Source organism: Mastigoproctus giganteus, chromosome 1, assembly GCF_048544385.1.
Source record: "Mastigoproctus giganteus isolate SK-2022 chromosome 1, ASM4854438v1, whole genome shotgun sequence".
Classification (NCBI taxonomy): Eukaryota; Metazoa; Arthropoda; class Arachnida; order Uropygi; family Thelyphonidae; genus Mastigoproctus; species Mastigoproctus giganteus.
Genome location: NC_143575.1, coordinates 166,076,046 through 166,091,375, shown reverse-complemented (window position 1 = coordinate 166,091,375; position 15,330 = coordinate 166,076,046). Strand labels below are relative to the sequence as shown.

Sequence of the window (15,330 nt, the reverse complement as noted above, 5' to 3'; positions counted from 1 at the left end):
ACCTGGATCAAGACTTTATCAAATTTTCAAAGCTCTTGAAAGAGAGTTACTTGGTAGGTTATGGTAATTGTCACACAATTCAGAAATGCATACAAGGCTCACCTATTTATGACCACTCGACTGGACTGGCTATATCTTTTCGGCCTGTTTGAATAAAGTGCAATGAGCTGTGTTGTAACTGTAACAGGAAAAGAAGATACTTGTCTTCCCCGCCTGCATACCTGGCACTTTCATTTAAGAATTTCTTGTGAAACATTTCATCACAGCAGTTTCCCATCTGCCATATCCAACGGTTTTCCCACAAGCTTAATGTCCTCCACAAGATCATAGATTTTCAATTACTGTGGAAATTATTCTGAACATAAGAAAAGAGCTATCAATTTTAGAACCTATCAGGCTTCTTCTAGAATTACTGATAGTTCCTTCCAGAAGATGCAGAAGCATTGTAGTCTCCTTGATATACTGAAGTAATATATTAGTCCAGTTTCCTAACTGTTTGATCACACCACTTATATTAAGTGTGGGGGGAAAAAAAAAAAAAAAGTGTTTTCATAACTCACAAACTTTCTTGGTCCTTCAATTTCAAATTAATGGGGTTCGATAGTATAAAGGACAAAACAATAAACAGAAGAAGCCAAATATTTAAGTAAATTTCTCAGATAAAAAATTCACTTACAGAAGTGCCAGAGAGCTGGAGCTGTGACATCTGTGTTGTCAGCTGAGGCATAAGAGTACCATAATGCAAAGTACTGGGATCCAATGAAGATGGTATCATCTGTAACTATATATTGTAAATAACACATGTATTAATTCACACATATAAAATGTTTTATATATGTATAATTTCATATGAACTTATTGGTGTGTGCATGTGTGTGTGTGTGTAGATAACTATTATACACGTAAAATAATTTGTATCATCTTTTGAAAATTGTTAAACCACTAGAATAAGTAATATTACATATTAATATATCAACCTGAAACTTCTGTTACAGCCCAAATACAAAAGGTGTCTGGAAAAACAAGTATATATGATTTTGATTTATAACATTCTCTAGTACATAATCATCTTCATATTCAGAAATAGCCATTTCAGTGGACAGGACTTGGACATTTAGCATGAAATCACAGCAAAATCGGGTTGAAGTTTGTTCACCACCAAATATCATTTGCTTTAATATATACAGCACTGTCGATTTACTGGGACACTTCAAGACTCCAAATTAAAAAAAAAAAAAAAAAAAAAAAAAAAAATCAACCAGAAATCATAGAATTCATGTAATAACTAGAATAAATATAAACAGATGTTTTGCAATTCATAAATAAGTGACAAGAAGAAGCGGTGTTATAAGTCGTCATTGGGAGATTAATGTACCTATTATCTTGCAACTTCCACTGTCTTCACACACGCCGCTTAAAAAAGAGAGAGAGAGAGAGAGAGAGAGAGAGAGAGAGAGAGAGAGAGAGAGAGAGAGAGAAATATTTAGTATGTTTTAGTGATCTGTGTCGATTGTTATGGTCTGACGCACTGCTAAAAGAAAAATTTTGTTTTGTTATTTAAGGAAGTTCAGGAATGTTTAAATTTTTTTTTATAGAAAATACAGTAAACCCCCGCTATTCGCGAGGGTTATGTTCCTGAGAAATGCCGCGAATACTGAGTTATGGCTCCCATAGTAATAAAGGGGTTCCGTTCCAAAGTACGAAATATATAAGAAAAACTAGTCTAAAATTTTGTCTATGTATGTATTATATGTACCTTCATAATATGACTATGTACATAGACATTACATAGTGAAATGCAAGCATATGGCATCGCAATGAAAATAAGAAACAATTTAATATTAAATGTAATATTTATTAGAAATTTCAAACAAATCTTTCAAACCAGCGCCTTTGCTAGCTAAAAAACTTATCCCGCCAGTGCTATCACCAGTTTCGCTAAAGTGTTGATAAAGGAGTTTTGCCTTTTCACGAATGATAAGTGAACTTAACGGAATTTTATTGAATTCGGTCTTCTAACCACAGATTTAAAGCCTTTTCCATTTTTTCTAATTTAACATCACGAGTTACAGAGCAAATTTTTGAAGCAATTAGCGCGTTTTCACGGACACTACATCCGATTTTTTCTTCCGATTTCTTGATTGATCGTGTCGTTGACTCATTGATTTTATAATGTTTTGCCATATTATTATTCTTTGTGAGACTTTTCTTAGATGTAGTATTGCAATTATCGTGCAAAAAAAAAAAAAAAAAAAAAAGAGAGAGATGGGCAAAATTGATAGTACATATGAAATTTGAATGCCATAAAATGACTGGACTTTTCTAATGTGATTTAACTTATATCGTGATGATTCTTTGGACACCAAGCATGGTGTTATAATGGGTTTCACTTGTATTGGCAACATTCTATATTAACAGCTATGTTATGGACTAAAACACTGATGTAAAATATAAAACTTGTTGATGTAAACTTGCACACAAACAAAAAGTAATGAGCCATGCCACACAATAGAAATGTATTCTGAAAATAGTAACATTACAAAATATACTTTTGAAATGTATTTGAATTAGCAAAATTTCAAAGAAAATTTTCTACTGGAAGAAGCATTATAAACTTCTGTATGATATGCATTGTATAGTAGATGGCAGTCCCAATGCAGTGTAATTTATTTAGGTAAAAATCAATACTTATTTTTACCTAAATAAATCACTGTGTTGGGACTACCTTGTCCATACTGTATTAGAAAGTGCTAATTTCATTTCATTCCTTTTTGACCTTTCACTTTTCTAATACTACTATGGACAAGTATAGAAACGCAGTTCCTGATACACGGTCAGGTGTAGTTCCCTGATGAAATACCTGATCGTGTATCAATATTTACTTCTGCTGACATCAGATCAAACATTTTTTGCATTACCTATATTAGACCTTTTACTAAAATTGATTCCCCCCATAATGTAATAAATTATCAATTTACCATATTTACTATAATTCCAAAAAAAATATTGATATCTACCTACGGCTATACCATTTTCATTTTATTTGCATTTTATTAATATTTTGTTGTACTAATTTTACTATACAGTTCGCCCACTTTATATTGCTTGGCAATTCAGCCCATAATTTACTTAATTCATCATAATCTCTAGGTCAGTGGTTATTATCCTTTTTCTACCTACGTACCCCCTTGTCAAATTTAACATCAATTGCGTACCCCCATTATAAAATATAAAACTGCAAATGAATAACTGAAACAGGGGTATGGCAGCCTATTGTTTTTTCGTGTTCCAACGAGGGGAAGGAGAAGAGCGCTACCGTTGGAACTGACAAAGTAAATTAGTTACCGGCATCTCTGATAAACGAAGTTATTATTTCTTGGAAAATCATGCACCGGCCTACGATGGAGAGGATAGGCAGAAATTAAAACATTAAATTTTAAAGTTCAACAATTATTTGTTGTAAGAACGCAAGTAAAATAATTTAAATATATTTCATATTGTTAAATACATATAGTGACATTTGCAGTGGATGAACCTTTTTTTGTTTATTACAAGAAATATTGTATTTTACATGTTTACATATCAAGACCTGTGAACCCCCCGAAAGACTTTCACATACCCCTAGGGGGTACATGTACCCCAGGTTAAGAACCACTGCTCTAGGGTATTAACATTCTTTCACCTTTCACTAATCTACTATTCTTTTTTTTCTTTTCTCATCCTTATAGTTACTGGCAACTTGTGTAACTTTCATCCAATTATACTTATTTAATTTAATATTAATACAAATTATATATATATATATATAGAGAGAGAGAGAGAGAAAAAGAGAACTTGCCTGTGTTACATGTGGCTGCACAATATACTGGGGAGGATGCATCCAAGCTGTACCTGCTGCTTGTATTGGAAAGGTGGAAAGTGGACTGGAATATGGCCTTTGGTACCCTCCAACTGGAGCCATTAACTGAGCTGTAACACTATTACAAACAGTTTTTTTTTTATTAAATCAAATATTAGTTACATTCATTTTTAACTGATAACTAAACACGTTTCTTACATCTAAGGGCTATGATAACGAGCCCATAATCATAAAATTCTGTGTGTAGTATGTGTGTTCTGTAAGAACATCCTTTGAAACTAGACGGACATGTCAATGCAATTCATAACACAATGTACTAAACCAAGTCCCCCCCCCCCCTTTTTTGTCAATCTTAAAATGGGTTTCATTCAGATCGGCTATGTCTCATTCTGCATCTGTTTAAAAATAAAATTGCAAAAGTGAAATTGTTGTTGGCAGATCCATCCAACGCTTAGAAGTATTCAAAGTACTTTTTCCCATATAAATTTCAAAGAACAAAAAGTATCCCAAAAATTCTTTTCACATTACTGTATGTAAATATGCAGCTTCAATGAGCTCCAGGCATTTTGCAGCATCTGGAGACTAGGCACATGCGAGGTGATCTGATTGAGGTGTATAAGACCTTGAATGGCTTGAGCAGGCTCAATCCTGATGGGATACTTCCGCTTGCTCAGATTAAGAACCTGAGGGGGCATAGACCCTAACACCTAACACTGCCTTGGTCGAAGAAAGCAGTTGTAAAACAGATGTGCGGAAGTTTGCCTTTAGCCAGTGGGTAGTTGATTGCTGGAACAGACTTCCATCTGTTGTTGCGGAAGTTGATAGCTTAAATAAATTTAAGGCTGAACTAGACAAACATTTGGAGTGACTGGATGGGTGAAATGGGAAGATTTTTTTTTTGGCTGATGCTCTATAAGCTTGGGTTCTTGCATCATATGCCTCAACTAATGCTAAAAATGATAATGTCTATTCAAGCATGCATTTACGTTTGACTGCATGTTGCAAGACCAAGAAACTTGAACCATGGGGGGGGGGCAAGCCCCAACCCCCTCTGGCTGAAATCAGCTAACCACACCCCTTGATTGCAAGGCTTTTAGAAATTCCTCCAGTCTATGATGCAATTCGAGTCTATAATGCAATTCGAACCAAGACCTCTTGAAATGAATGACAAGCAGTGAAGTCACTACTGCATACTAATATTGAGCTGTTGTTGTTATTTGGTTTTTAGGAGCATTAGCAACTAAGGCCATATTGCTTCGGGGATATGCGGTGGTCATTCCCTGACCTTTCCGCATCCTCCGTATTTGGTGGTGACAGGCTTGAACTCCGGTCCAATCAAGAAGCGTGTGCAATGCACTGCTGCTCCTGCCCACCTGGCTACGGAGGTGCCAATATTGAGCAGTGATTTTATAATTACACATACTTCAAGTTCAGCAAATACATATGACTGCTTGCTGGTTATTCCAAAGAGAAAGTTTGTTTGTTCTGAACTGTGTAATGTGCTTAAGGAAAGCCAGTTTACGACAAGTATTATTCCTAAAATATGGAAATCTTACTGCCCACATATATACTGGTATTAGTTGGCTGTCCAGCATCAATCTTGCTACTACTGTGAGCTATATTGGTTATATCTGTGTGACACCATGTCTCTGATAACCCAACAATATCTACCTTTGATGTCTTTATCAGCATTTCAAATTTATCAAATTTAATTACTATACTTTTAGCATTGGTGTACATGCAAGCACTTGTGCATACATGCATCTGTTCATACTCTTAGTTATCCTAACTCAGCCCATGTATTTACTACAACATTCTATGATGACTCCCAGTAGCTCTTGAAATCCCCAGCAACTTGCTCTCTAGGCTGCTGCTCATTACAATAGAAGCAGTGCAACAATCACTTTCACCTCTGCCTGCAGCTACTGTTAATCTTTTAGTCTGTGAACCCTCCCCCCCCCGACGCTAGCAGTTTTCCCACCCACCTAACACTGCCTTGATAGCATCAGCAAATATTCTTGCACTCTAAGTGTATCCTGTAGAAGCAGTCTCTTCTGTTAGCAAGCACAGACCACGCTGAAAAGAATTTTACCCTGTGAGACTTGCACAATCTCTCAAGGGCCGAACTGATTGACAAGACTCTCATCATATACTCCCTCATATAGTGTCTCATCAAAATTGCAAACACTTTCGAATTTAACCCTAACTCGTGACATTTTTTCAGTATTGGCCTATTCTTGTTAAATCTGCAGATCTCTCACTCTTAAGGTCATTAGTGCCAATGTGTACAACAATATCACCTTTTGTTGTACACATTGGGAAAAAAAAGATTATATCGGCCCTACAACGTCAACTTTTGCCCCTGGCAGACATACACTGGTCCTGTTTCATCTATCCTTCTTCCATAATATATTCCCCATCTCCCTGACAATAGAGACACCAACAATAACTATTTCCTGTGGGACCAGCACATTCTGCCTTGGACATTGCCCGTGTTGCCTGATGCACAGGAGTGAGCTCTGGAGTTGAGTCGGGCAGCTGAGAGCTTGATGGGGACCCACCATATTAATTTCTCTGAGGGCATCTACCCTACACCTCAAACTTCCATAGATTTCTTTACAGTCTCTGCACCTAGCACACACAACCACATTCTCCTTGACTAGATCAAGTCCTGTTCTAGTCAGGTCTACAAACTTTCACCTTTAGCATGTTTTTTCAGACTGTGATCTGTTGGAGAATTGCCCCTTTGGTTCTCCTATGAGCCACAGTTTTACTGCTACTTTGCGTTCGTTGCTTTGCTGCTCAAGTCTGATTCCGCTGAAGTATAATTTAACTAACAATGAAATTTAATAAGATTAATAAATTTCACTGATTATTATACTAATCTAACAGATTTCTAACACAATGCTACATATTTCGCTATTTTTTTTTTTACATTAACCCTTACACTATGAAGTTCGGGATTTATGTTAGCTATTCCATATCATATAACAATGGTGGCAAGTTATGGACTGCAAGATCTACGGACACTAAGTATTAACTTTCAAAATTCAAATAAACCAAAGACTTGACTAGGACTATAAAACTAGTTATAGAAAATAATTTAGTATAACAATTAAGTCAATAAAACAACTAAATATATATAAAAACTTTGCATTTGCCGGAGTTGCAAAAATCTCTGCCAACATGGTAATAACCTCTTACCCCTATATTTCTATGCATTTCAAATAATTTTTGTGTAAAGCAAATGAAAGCTGTATAATTATTTTCTTCTATTATAAATAAGTGTTCTTGTCCTCGGTAGGGCGCAAATTTCTGCTATGAATTGGGTTCTTGGTATATCATAAATTATACATTCATAGACAATGTGTGTCCAGTCTTTACTTTTGCCAAAGGTACAGTTTGGGTTATCAGTCAGCCGTAAGGAAGTTAATTTAGCCTTTACAGAGCTGCAACCTGTCAATATAAATGTTGTGAAAAGTATAGGGGCATACCACTTTGGACTAACCATTGTCACATGTGTGAGAAACCCTTTACCAGACCTGTGGCTCCCTGCTTCCAGTTTGTCTGCCATAGTGCACCGAGCTTTGTTGCTATTCGTTTTCTTTCAGCCTTGATGATGTTGGCTGTGTCAAAGGCTATCCCCAAAAATGATGTGGGTATGCCTTTTTAAGTCAGTAATATACACCTCTTTTGGCTATTTCAAATAAAGTGGGAGAGCACAGGCCAACACCTGCAGTGCCGGTGTGCTCACAGTACAACATGCTCTGGTGAGAGTGAGAAGTATTGTTCTCTGGATTGTCTCTAATATGTTCTTCTTTCTGACAATAGCTCTATAGGCAAGAACAAAAATCTTCAGTATATGATGCCAGGGCTCTTCTTCTGAGACCCCCCCCCTCCCCAAGTAAGCCCGAATGATCCTGGGCCTCCGTAGTTTCCACTTTTTTTTTTCTCAAAAAAAAAAAAAAAAAAAAAAAAGCGAGAAACTTTTTTTTTTTTTTTTTTTTTGAGAAAATTTTTTTTTTATACCAAATGGGGATAAAAAGATAATTTTGAGTCAAAAACAACCCCCGGGTATTTTTGTTCTGATACCATTTTTACAGTTTTTCATTCATTTTTTCTTTCCTTAGGTTTCCTTTCAAAAGTATGGATCTTGTTTTTTCAGGTGATATCCTGAGCATGTCCATTTGTGCCCACTCTTGCAGTTATGTGAGGACGGCATTTCATCTTTGCTCTACAACCACTCTGTTTCTTTCTACAAGGAGAATCACACTGTCTGCAAAGGCTAGGCTTTTCAATGGGCCCAGATCCGAGGTCAGTAATTCATCTAGAACAACTGTCCAGAAGAAAGGGCCAATGATTGAGCCCTGTGGGTAACTGTTATTCACAGGGCATGTGAACACCTGGAACCTTGTACGAACCAAGACAGTTCTGTCTTTAAGGTATCTGTTTATTACCCAATAGAGGTTTTGTGGGACATTTGTCTGGCGGACACTCCTAAGGACACTCTATGCAACCAGTGTGAGTCAAAAGCCCCAGCAAAGTCTACTGAAATTGTCAACATATAGAGTTGCCCTACTTAAAACCATACTGATTATTTGAGTGAAAGCCTGCTTCTACACAATACACAGATATATCCTATTGTAAATTAGTCTTTCATATCATCACTTCCTAATTCATTTCACTAACTTTTCTGACAGGTACTTCCCCCCCCCCCATGTACCTTTTCTGACAGAATCTCAGAAACACATTGGTTGATTAAACTACCGCTCATCTCAGATGCCCAAATTATTCGCTGTATGATTCCTTTCACCTCAAAGGTGGTACTTGTGTATATGCCTGTTCTGATATTCACTGTCAGAGACTTGGTAATTTGGAATCTCCTCTGGCTTAAAATCTCTCTACCTCACTGTATCAAATTCATCTGTTGTCTCTACCATTCTCCCAACTCCACTAATCACTTGGAGTTCTTTGACTTCCTCTCTTTGCAACTTGACTTTCTCCAGTCCAACTTTCCTAACAGTGAGGTAATTTTCCTTGGTGATTTTAATGTTCACAACTCCAGCTGGCTTCCGTTTTTTTTGTCACACCGACCCAGCTGGTCAAGATGCTGAGGCTTTTGCAATTACTAATGACCTTGCACAGATTGTTCATTTACTTACAAGAATAAAGGACAATCCTAATCATACAGCCAACACGTTTGATCTTTTTCTCACAAACAACCCTTCTAAGTACATGGTCGAAGTGAGAAGTCCTTTAGGCACTTCAGATCATAACCTGGTGATTATCTCTTATCCAATGGAGCCTTTATCTCATGGCCATTCCCAACCACACGTTGTTTGGCATTACAAGAATGCAAAATGGGATGACCTGCCGGATTTCTTTTCTTCTTTTCCTTGGTCAGATTACCGTTTAAAAACTTCTGATGTCAACGTTTGCTCAGATCATGTCAGTGAAATTATTCTTGCAGGAATGGAATCCTTTATCCCACACTCCACTTTAAAATCTCATCCTTTATCTAAACCTTGGTTTTCCAATATATTGTAATTACTTCTACTCTTTCTAAAGTAATGGAGAAATCAATTGACTGCCAACTCTTAAACTATCTAGAAACCTTCCGTCTGATCAAGGATCGCCAGTGTGGATTCTGTCAGTGTCAATCCACTGGTGATATTCTGGCTTATGTTACCCATTTATGGACTAACTCAATGGAAAGGTTCGGTGAAACACAAGTAGTTGCTCTTGACATCTCAAAGGCTTTCAATCGTGTTTGGCATAAAGGTCTAAACAAACTTCTAAAAAAGTTTAGAAGTTTGTTTAGACCTTTATTTTAGACAAAATAAAGGCCTAAAGGTCTAAATAAACTTCCATCTTATGGTTTGCCAATTGTTTTTTGTAATTGGTTACCCAGTTTTCTCTCTGATCGCTCACTGAGGGTGATGGTAGATGGCTCTCTGTTTTCTTACTTCTCCACTAATGCCAGTGTGCCCCAAGGTTCAGTTCTTTCTCCCACTCTTTTCCTCTTGTATATTAATGACCCTCCATTGACTGGAAATCCTATCCATAATTTTGCCGATGATAGCACATTGCATTCCACTTTCCATTTTGAGAAACCTCGCCCTGCTCAATCAGTTTCAACTTCTCGAAAATCTGCTACCAATTCCTTAAATGAGGATCTTCAGGTAGTTCTCCAGTGGGGCAAAGACAACTTAGTTGATTTCAATCCTTCTAAAACTCAGTCTTGTCTTATAGCTTGCAAAAAGGATTCTTCTGCTGCTATGCTTATCTTGGGTGACACTCCGATTTCTAGGCAAAATTCTCTCTCTCTTTTGGGGATTACCCTGACTTCTAATCTCTCTTGGCACAAGCACACATTACAAATATTGCTTCCTCAGCAACTAAAAAACTTGGTTTTCTCTTTCACTCTCGCTGTATTTTTCTTCTAAACAGCTGTTAACTCTGTATAAATCTCAAATCCGCCCTACCATGGAATATTGTTCCCACATCTGGGGTGGTGCCCCCAAAACCTCTCTCAGGCTTCTTGATTCCATTCAGAAGAGGGCAGTTAGATTATTTAATGATTCATCTCTAACGGTCCCTCCACTCGCTGTCTCATAAACGTACTGTTTCTGCTGCATGCCTGTTCTACAGATATTTCCATGGGCACTGTTCTTCTGAATTGGTTTCTATAATTCCTGCTCTTTCTTTCAAAACAGTCCGAACATGTGCAGCCACCAGCCAACATCCATTTATTGTCCAACTTCAAACTCACAGAACCAACTTTTCATCTTCCTCGTTTATTCATTCAACTGCCGTTTTCTGGAACAACCTTACTTCATACGTATTTCCTGAAAATTACAGTCCACAGAAGTTCAAGTCCAATGTTAACAAATATCTTCTTTCATCTTCTCAACCTCCAACCCAAGCACGGTACTAAGTACTATAGGTTCTAATACCTCTCATGTTTGGGATTTACATAAAAAAAAAAAAAAAAAAAAAACTGGAGTTATTTAAAAGTCAACTACTTTGGAATAATTTTTCCATTGAAAATTTTGTTCCAAATGCGGCTAATTTTCTGATTTTAAAAATAATTCAAAGGTGTTTGAACATTTTAAAAGTCCGTTTGCATACCCTTCAATGATGTTGATGAGAATTTACAGTTAGAGTTGGTAGATCTCCAATCTAATGATGCACTGAAGACAATATTTAAAAATGAAAATCTAATTCAATTTTATTCAACATTATCTGAGTCAGATTAAACAAACATTAGAAACTTTGCAAGAAAGGTTACAATTTTCCGAAGTACACATATGTCAGCAGACCTTTTCAAAAATGATATACGTAAAATCAAAAATACGATCATGTCTAACTGTCCTGCATTTACATGACTGTTTAAGAATAGGAACTAGTACATTAAAACCAGATATTATGAAACTCAGTCATGCTCTACAACCACATTCAATTACATTAATTATAATTTTGTTGTGTTACTACCTGAATTTTTGTGTTTAGTATAATAAATATATAATAATTAAAATTTGATATAAACAAACTGGTATATTTTATATTACATATGCATCGATTTATTTTTGAATCCGTATATATAATTAAGTATAAAATTTGTTTCTCTGTAAATACGATGAAATATAGTTTTCAATAATTAGGGATTTTCTGCTGCCCCAAATATTCCAAAAATTCATGTGGCCCACTTCTCTAAACGTTTGGGGACCACTGTTTAAGACTATTAAATATGCTTTTAGCATCATTAAATATTTTTTAATTTTGGGCATACATCAGACTTCATTTTGTTTCTGTGGGAACTTAAAACTACAGAAACCGCTTATTTTCACAAATCATCACAGTTTTAAAACTGCATTCAATTTAGTCTTTTTGTAGAAATGTTATATTATACTTAAGAGAATTAATAATACTAAGGTTTTGCTATGAATTATTTTTACATAGACCTTCCTTTATAGAGGGACATTACTGCCCCATGTACTGATTTTTAGTAATCAAATTTAGAATATCTGAATAAAATAGATTTAAAATCTTGGCTTGCTAGAGTTGCCTGTGTTATGCCCTCTGATATCTAAATCTTCCACACGTACAGAAAGTGACCAGATTTGATCCTGTTAAAGAAATACAAGGTATAGGAATACTTTAACTGAAAAAGATGGAACAAGTTCCTGATTTATTTAAAGTTAGCTTTAGGTTTTCTTTGTTTTTATTCTATATAAACTTTTAGTTTTTGATGATATGTTTAATTTTTACTTTTAAAGGTTTTCTTGGCTAGGGTTATGAGATAATGTTAATTGGATACTTGTATATTACCTGCACATAAAAATGCTGTTAACTGAACAGAGTGTATGCCAGGATAGCAGTATTGTTTAATTATTAGACTAGCTGTAATGTGCATAGGTACTTATGCATACAATCAATTTAGTTATGGCAACTGTTAAAATAAGGTTCAATATTTGTGCACGGAATTCAATATTTGTGTTCAATAAGCACAGAAAACCATACTTATTCTTGTTTGTGCATAAGATTTTCTGATCTAAGATTTCTAAATAAGTCATTCGGAGATCCTGGCACTGGTGGAAAGATGTGTATATTGCTGGTTATCTTGTACATATTTTTAGTTAGAATTCACTCACTTACAATTTTGTATACATTCTCAGTTAGAATTTATACACCACTAGTAACAGTTTTTTTTTTTTCTTGCTGGTATCCAGGATTGGGCAATCTGGGTACTGGATTTTGCTGGCCTCCACAAGTATAGTACTACTTCCTGTGGATGCTGGATTTCAGGCATTGCAAACAGCAAGTGGAAAAGACCAGTAGCTACGATTATGTGGTATTCGGGACTGGGCAACCCGAGTACGAGGTCAATGTTTGTTTGTTTGTTATTTGGTTTTTAGGAGCATTAGCAACTAAGGCCATATTGCTCCGGGATATACGGTGGTCATTCCATGACCTTTCCGCATTCTCCATATTTGGTGGTGACGGGCTCGAACCCCGGTCTAATCAAGAAGCGTGTGCTACGCACTGCTGCTCCTTCCCACCTGGCTACGGAGGCGCCTACGAGGTCAATGTATCTACTGGTTTAGCACTACCTCCAGTGGATGCCATAAAAAGAAAACAAGTCCGGCTCCATATGGCGAGGACGGGCACTGGGCAGCAGTTGTCCAGCTGATGGCTGCTCCCTGGTGGCAATGAGACCTGACACATACTGCAGAACATTATTCATATACACTGCATATATATTCATTAAACACACGTCAGGCCCTTTTTACAGAGTTTCTGTATCTTATCACAGTGACACTAGCTGGAGATGGACATTAGTCCGAGAGCTACCATAGCAGAGTACACATATATACATGCCCCAGTTGGAGCAGCACACTGGCTTGTAATCTGTGAGGGTCTCATAGGCTGCGCATGAGAACAGATTGATATTTACTACCAAAGTAGATTAGGATGTGGGTACTGTTCGGAGTACTAGTTGGAGCCTGCTCTGCTCTCCCTTCCTCAATTTACAATTTCTGCTGTTCACCTAAATGCATCTCCTCTGTTGAGTTGTGTGATGCTAAGGCTTTCACCTTGTACTATATTTTGATTTAGTGATCATAGATACTTAATGGACTGCTGTTGACAGGTGAACTTGTATTATATTTTGATTTAGTGATCATAGATACTTAATGGACTGCTGATGACAGGTGAACTTATTCTGGTTAATCTGAACTTGCTGCTAACAGTGTTTACAGTTTGCCAAGCTGTATCTCATGTGGAGAGCATATCTTTCACGAACCCATCTCTTCTTTTGGGACTTAACTGAATTAAATTAACTAAAGTGGATTCTTCTTTCTGGTGGCATCTTCGTTAAGTCTGATTAATACGTACTTTTTTTTAATAATTGATGGGCTGATCATGTTTTAGTGAGCTTCCTATCTAATAGGGTTGTAGTTGGATTAAGTGTCCAGTCCAGTTGGATAAACTGGACTGGATTAAGTGGAGATTCATGTATCCATACCTTTAAGTATGGTATTGTACTTATTGAATAATATGGCAAGGATGCCTAATATAATAAAAAAAAATCATATTAGGCATATGAGGGAACCCTGGAGACAGTCATAAGAACAAGAAACATTATCTATATGTAGCAAAATGAAGTTTCAGTACTGCTCATTGATGGTGGCCTGCAATTTTAAGATATTCTCTTTGAAAAGTATATTTTTGATCCAATTCTGGAGTTTAAAATTGCACAATGAGGCTTTCATGTGGTTGTAATGATGTCAAGGGTCAAATTTAGGCTTACTGTGGAAGGTTTTGGGAGTGTCTCACAGCACTATGTAAATAACATCATCTAGCTAGGATGGCCAGGTAGATAATATTTTTGCCACAGATTGCAACATTAGTTGTTTCCTGATCAAGAATGAGATGGTTCATGTGATTCAGCATATAGGCTTTGAATTGGGGCACTATGAAAGGCTCCTAAAGATATGCAAATCAAAGTACAGAGGTGATCAGCTTCCCACTCAGTAGATGAGAGGCCTCTCAGAATGTTTAATTTTTCAGGCATATAATTTTGAGTTGTTAACATGTTCCAGGAAGGTCAGTTTGCAATTAAATATTATTCCTAAAAAATGAATACTTTCATGTAGAGAATTAATTGATCATTGGGTATGCAGTTTCTTGCATTCGTGAGCTAACTTTGCTGATGGCATATGACTGTTTCCCCTAGTGTTTTTTATTTTTTTTATTTTCTTATTTTATTTTGGGAGTGGCACGAGATAATGTACACTGTGTTTGGCAGTTGTTCTGCTACGTGGTTTATCGTGGTTATAAACAGAGCAAGACTCAGTACTGAACCCCCTACCCCAGTCCCTCCCAGAGAGCCAACTTCCTTCCTTCCATAGAAAATTTGGATAATGCTGTTTTAAAGTTTCACACTGCATGAAGTACATTCAGTTGAATGAATGTGTCCACATGACCCACAGTAGGTAACATGAACCATGATTGGTTAACAATTCCATACATCCATGGTGCCTCCGTAGCCAGGTGGGCAGAAGCAGCAGTGCGTAGCACACGCTTCTTGATTTAGACCGGGGTTCAAGCCGTGACCACCAAATACGAAGGATGCGGAAAGGTCAGGGAATGACCACCGCATATCCCCTGGAGCAATATGGCCTTAGTTGCTAATGCTCCTAAAAACCATACATCCACAGTTAGTGTCACAGGGCTTTGTTAATGTCAGTTTATCATTAGCTGAAGTTCTAACTGAAGAAAAGCAGAATTGGAATTTGGGGAGAACAATGTGTACAGAAAGGACAGTCAGGATAGGAAAGGAGGAGGGTTTATGCTGTTAGGGAAAAAATACAAAAAAAAAAAAAAAAAAGTCTAACGAAGTGCATCCAGTTGAGATAGATGGACAGTGCAATCTTGACTCACTTTGGTGTCACATAAGCACTGGGAAA

At 36.7% G+C, this 15,330-nt stretch overlaps 1 protein-coding gene across 6 annotated transcripts in view; it reads right to left on the bottom strand.

Annotated features, from left to right (window-relative positions):
* LOC150091241 (RNA-binding motif, single-stranded-interacting protein 2-like) overlaps positions 1 to 15,330 on the bottom strand; it is a 662,097-nt gene that overhangs the window by 94,183 nt on the left and 552,584 nt on the right. For all 6 annotated transcript variants that reach the window (XM_090374864.1, XM_090374859.1, XM_090374866.1 and 3 more), the window contains 2 exons: positions 3,839 to 3,977; positions 677 to 781 (listed from right to left, as the gene is read on the bottom strand). In XM_090374864.1, the coding sequence (XP_090230990.1) occupies positions 677 to 781; positions 3,839 to 3,977 (244 nt within the window). The remainder of the gene's footprint in view (positions 1 to 676; positions 782 to 3,838; positions 3,978 to 15,330) is intronic.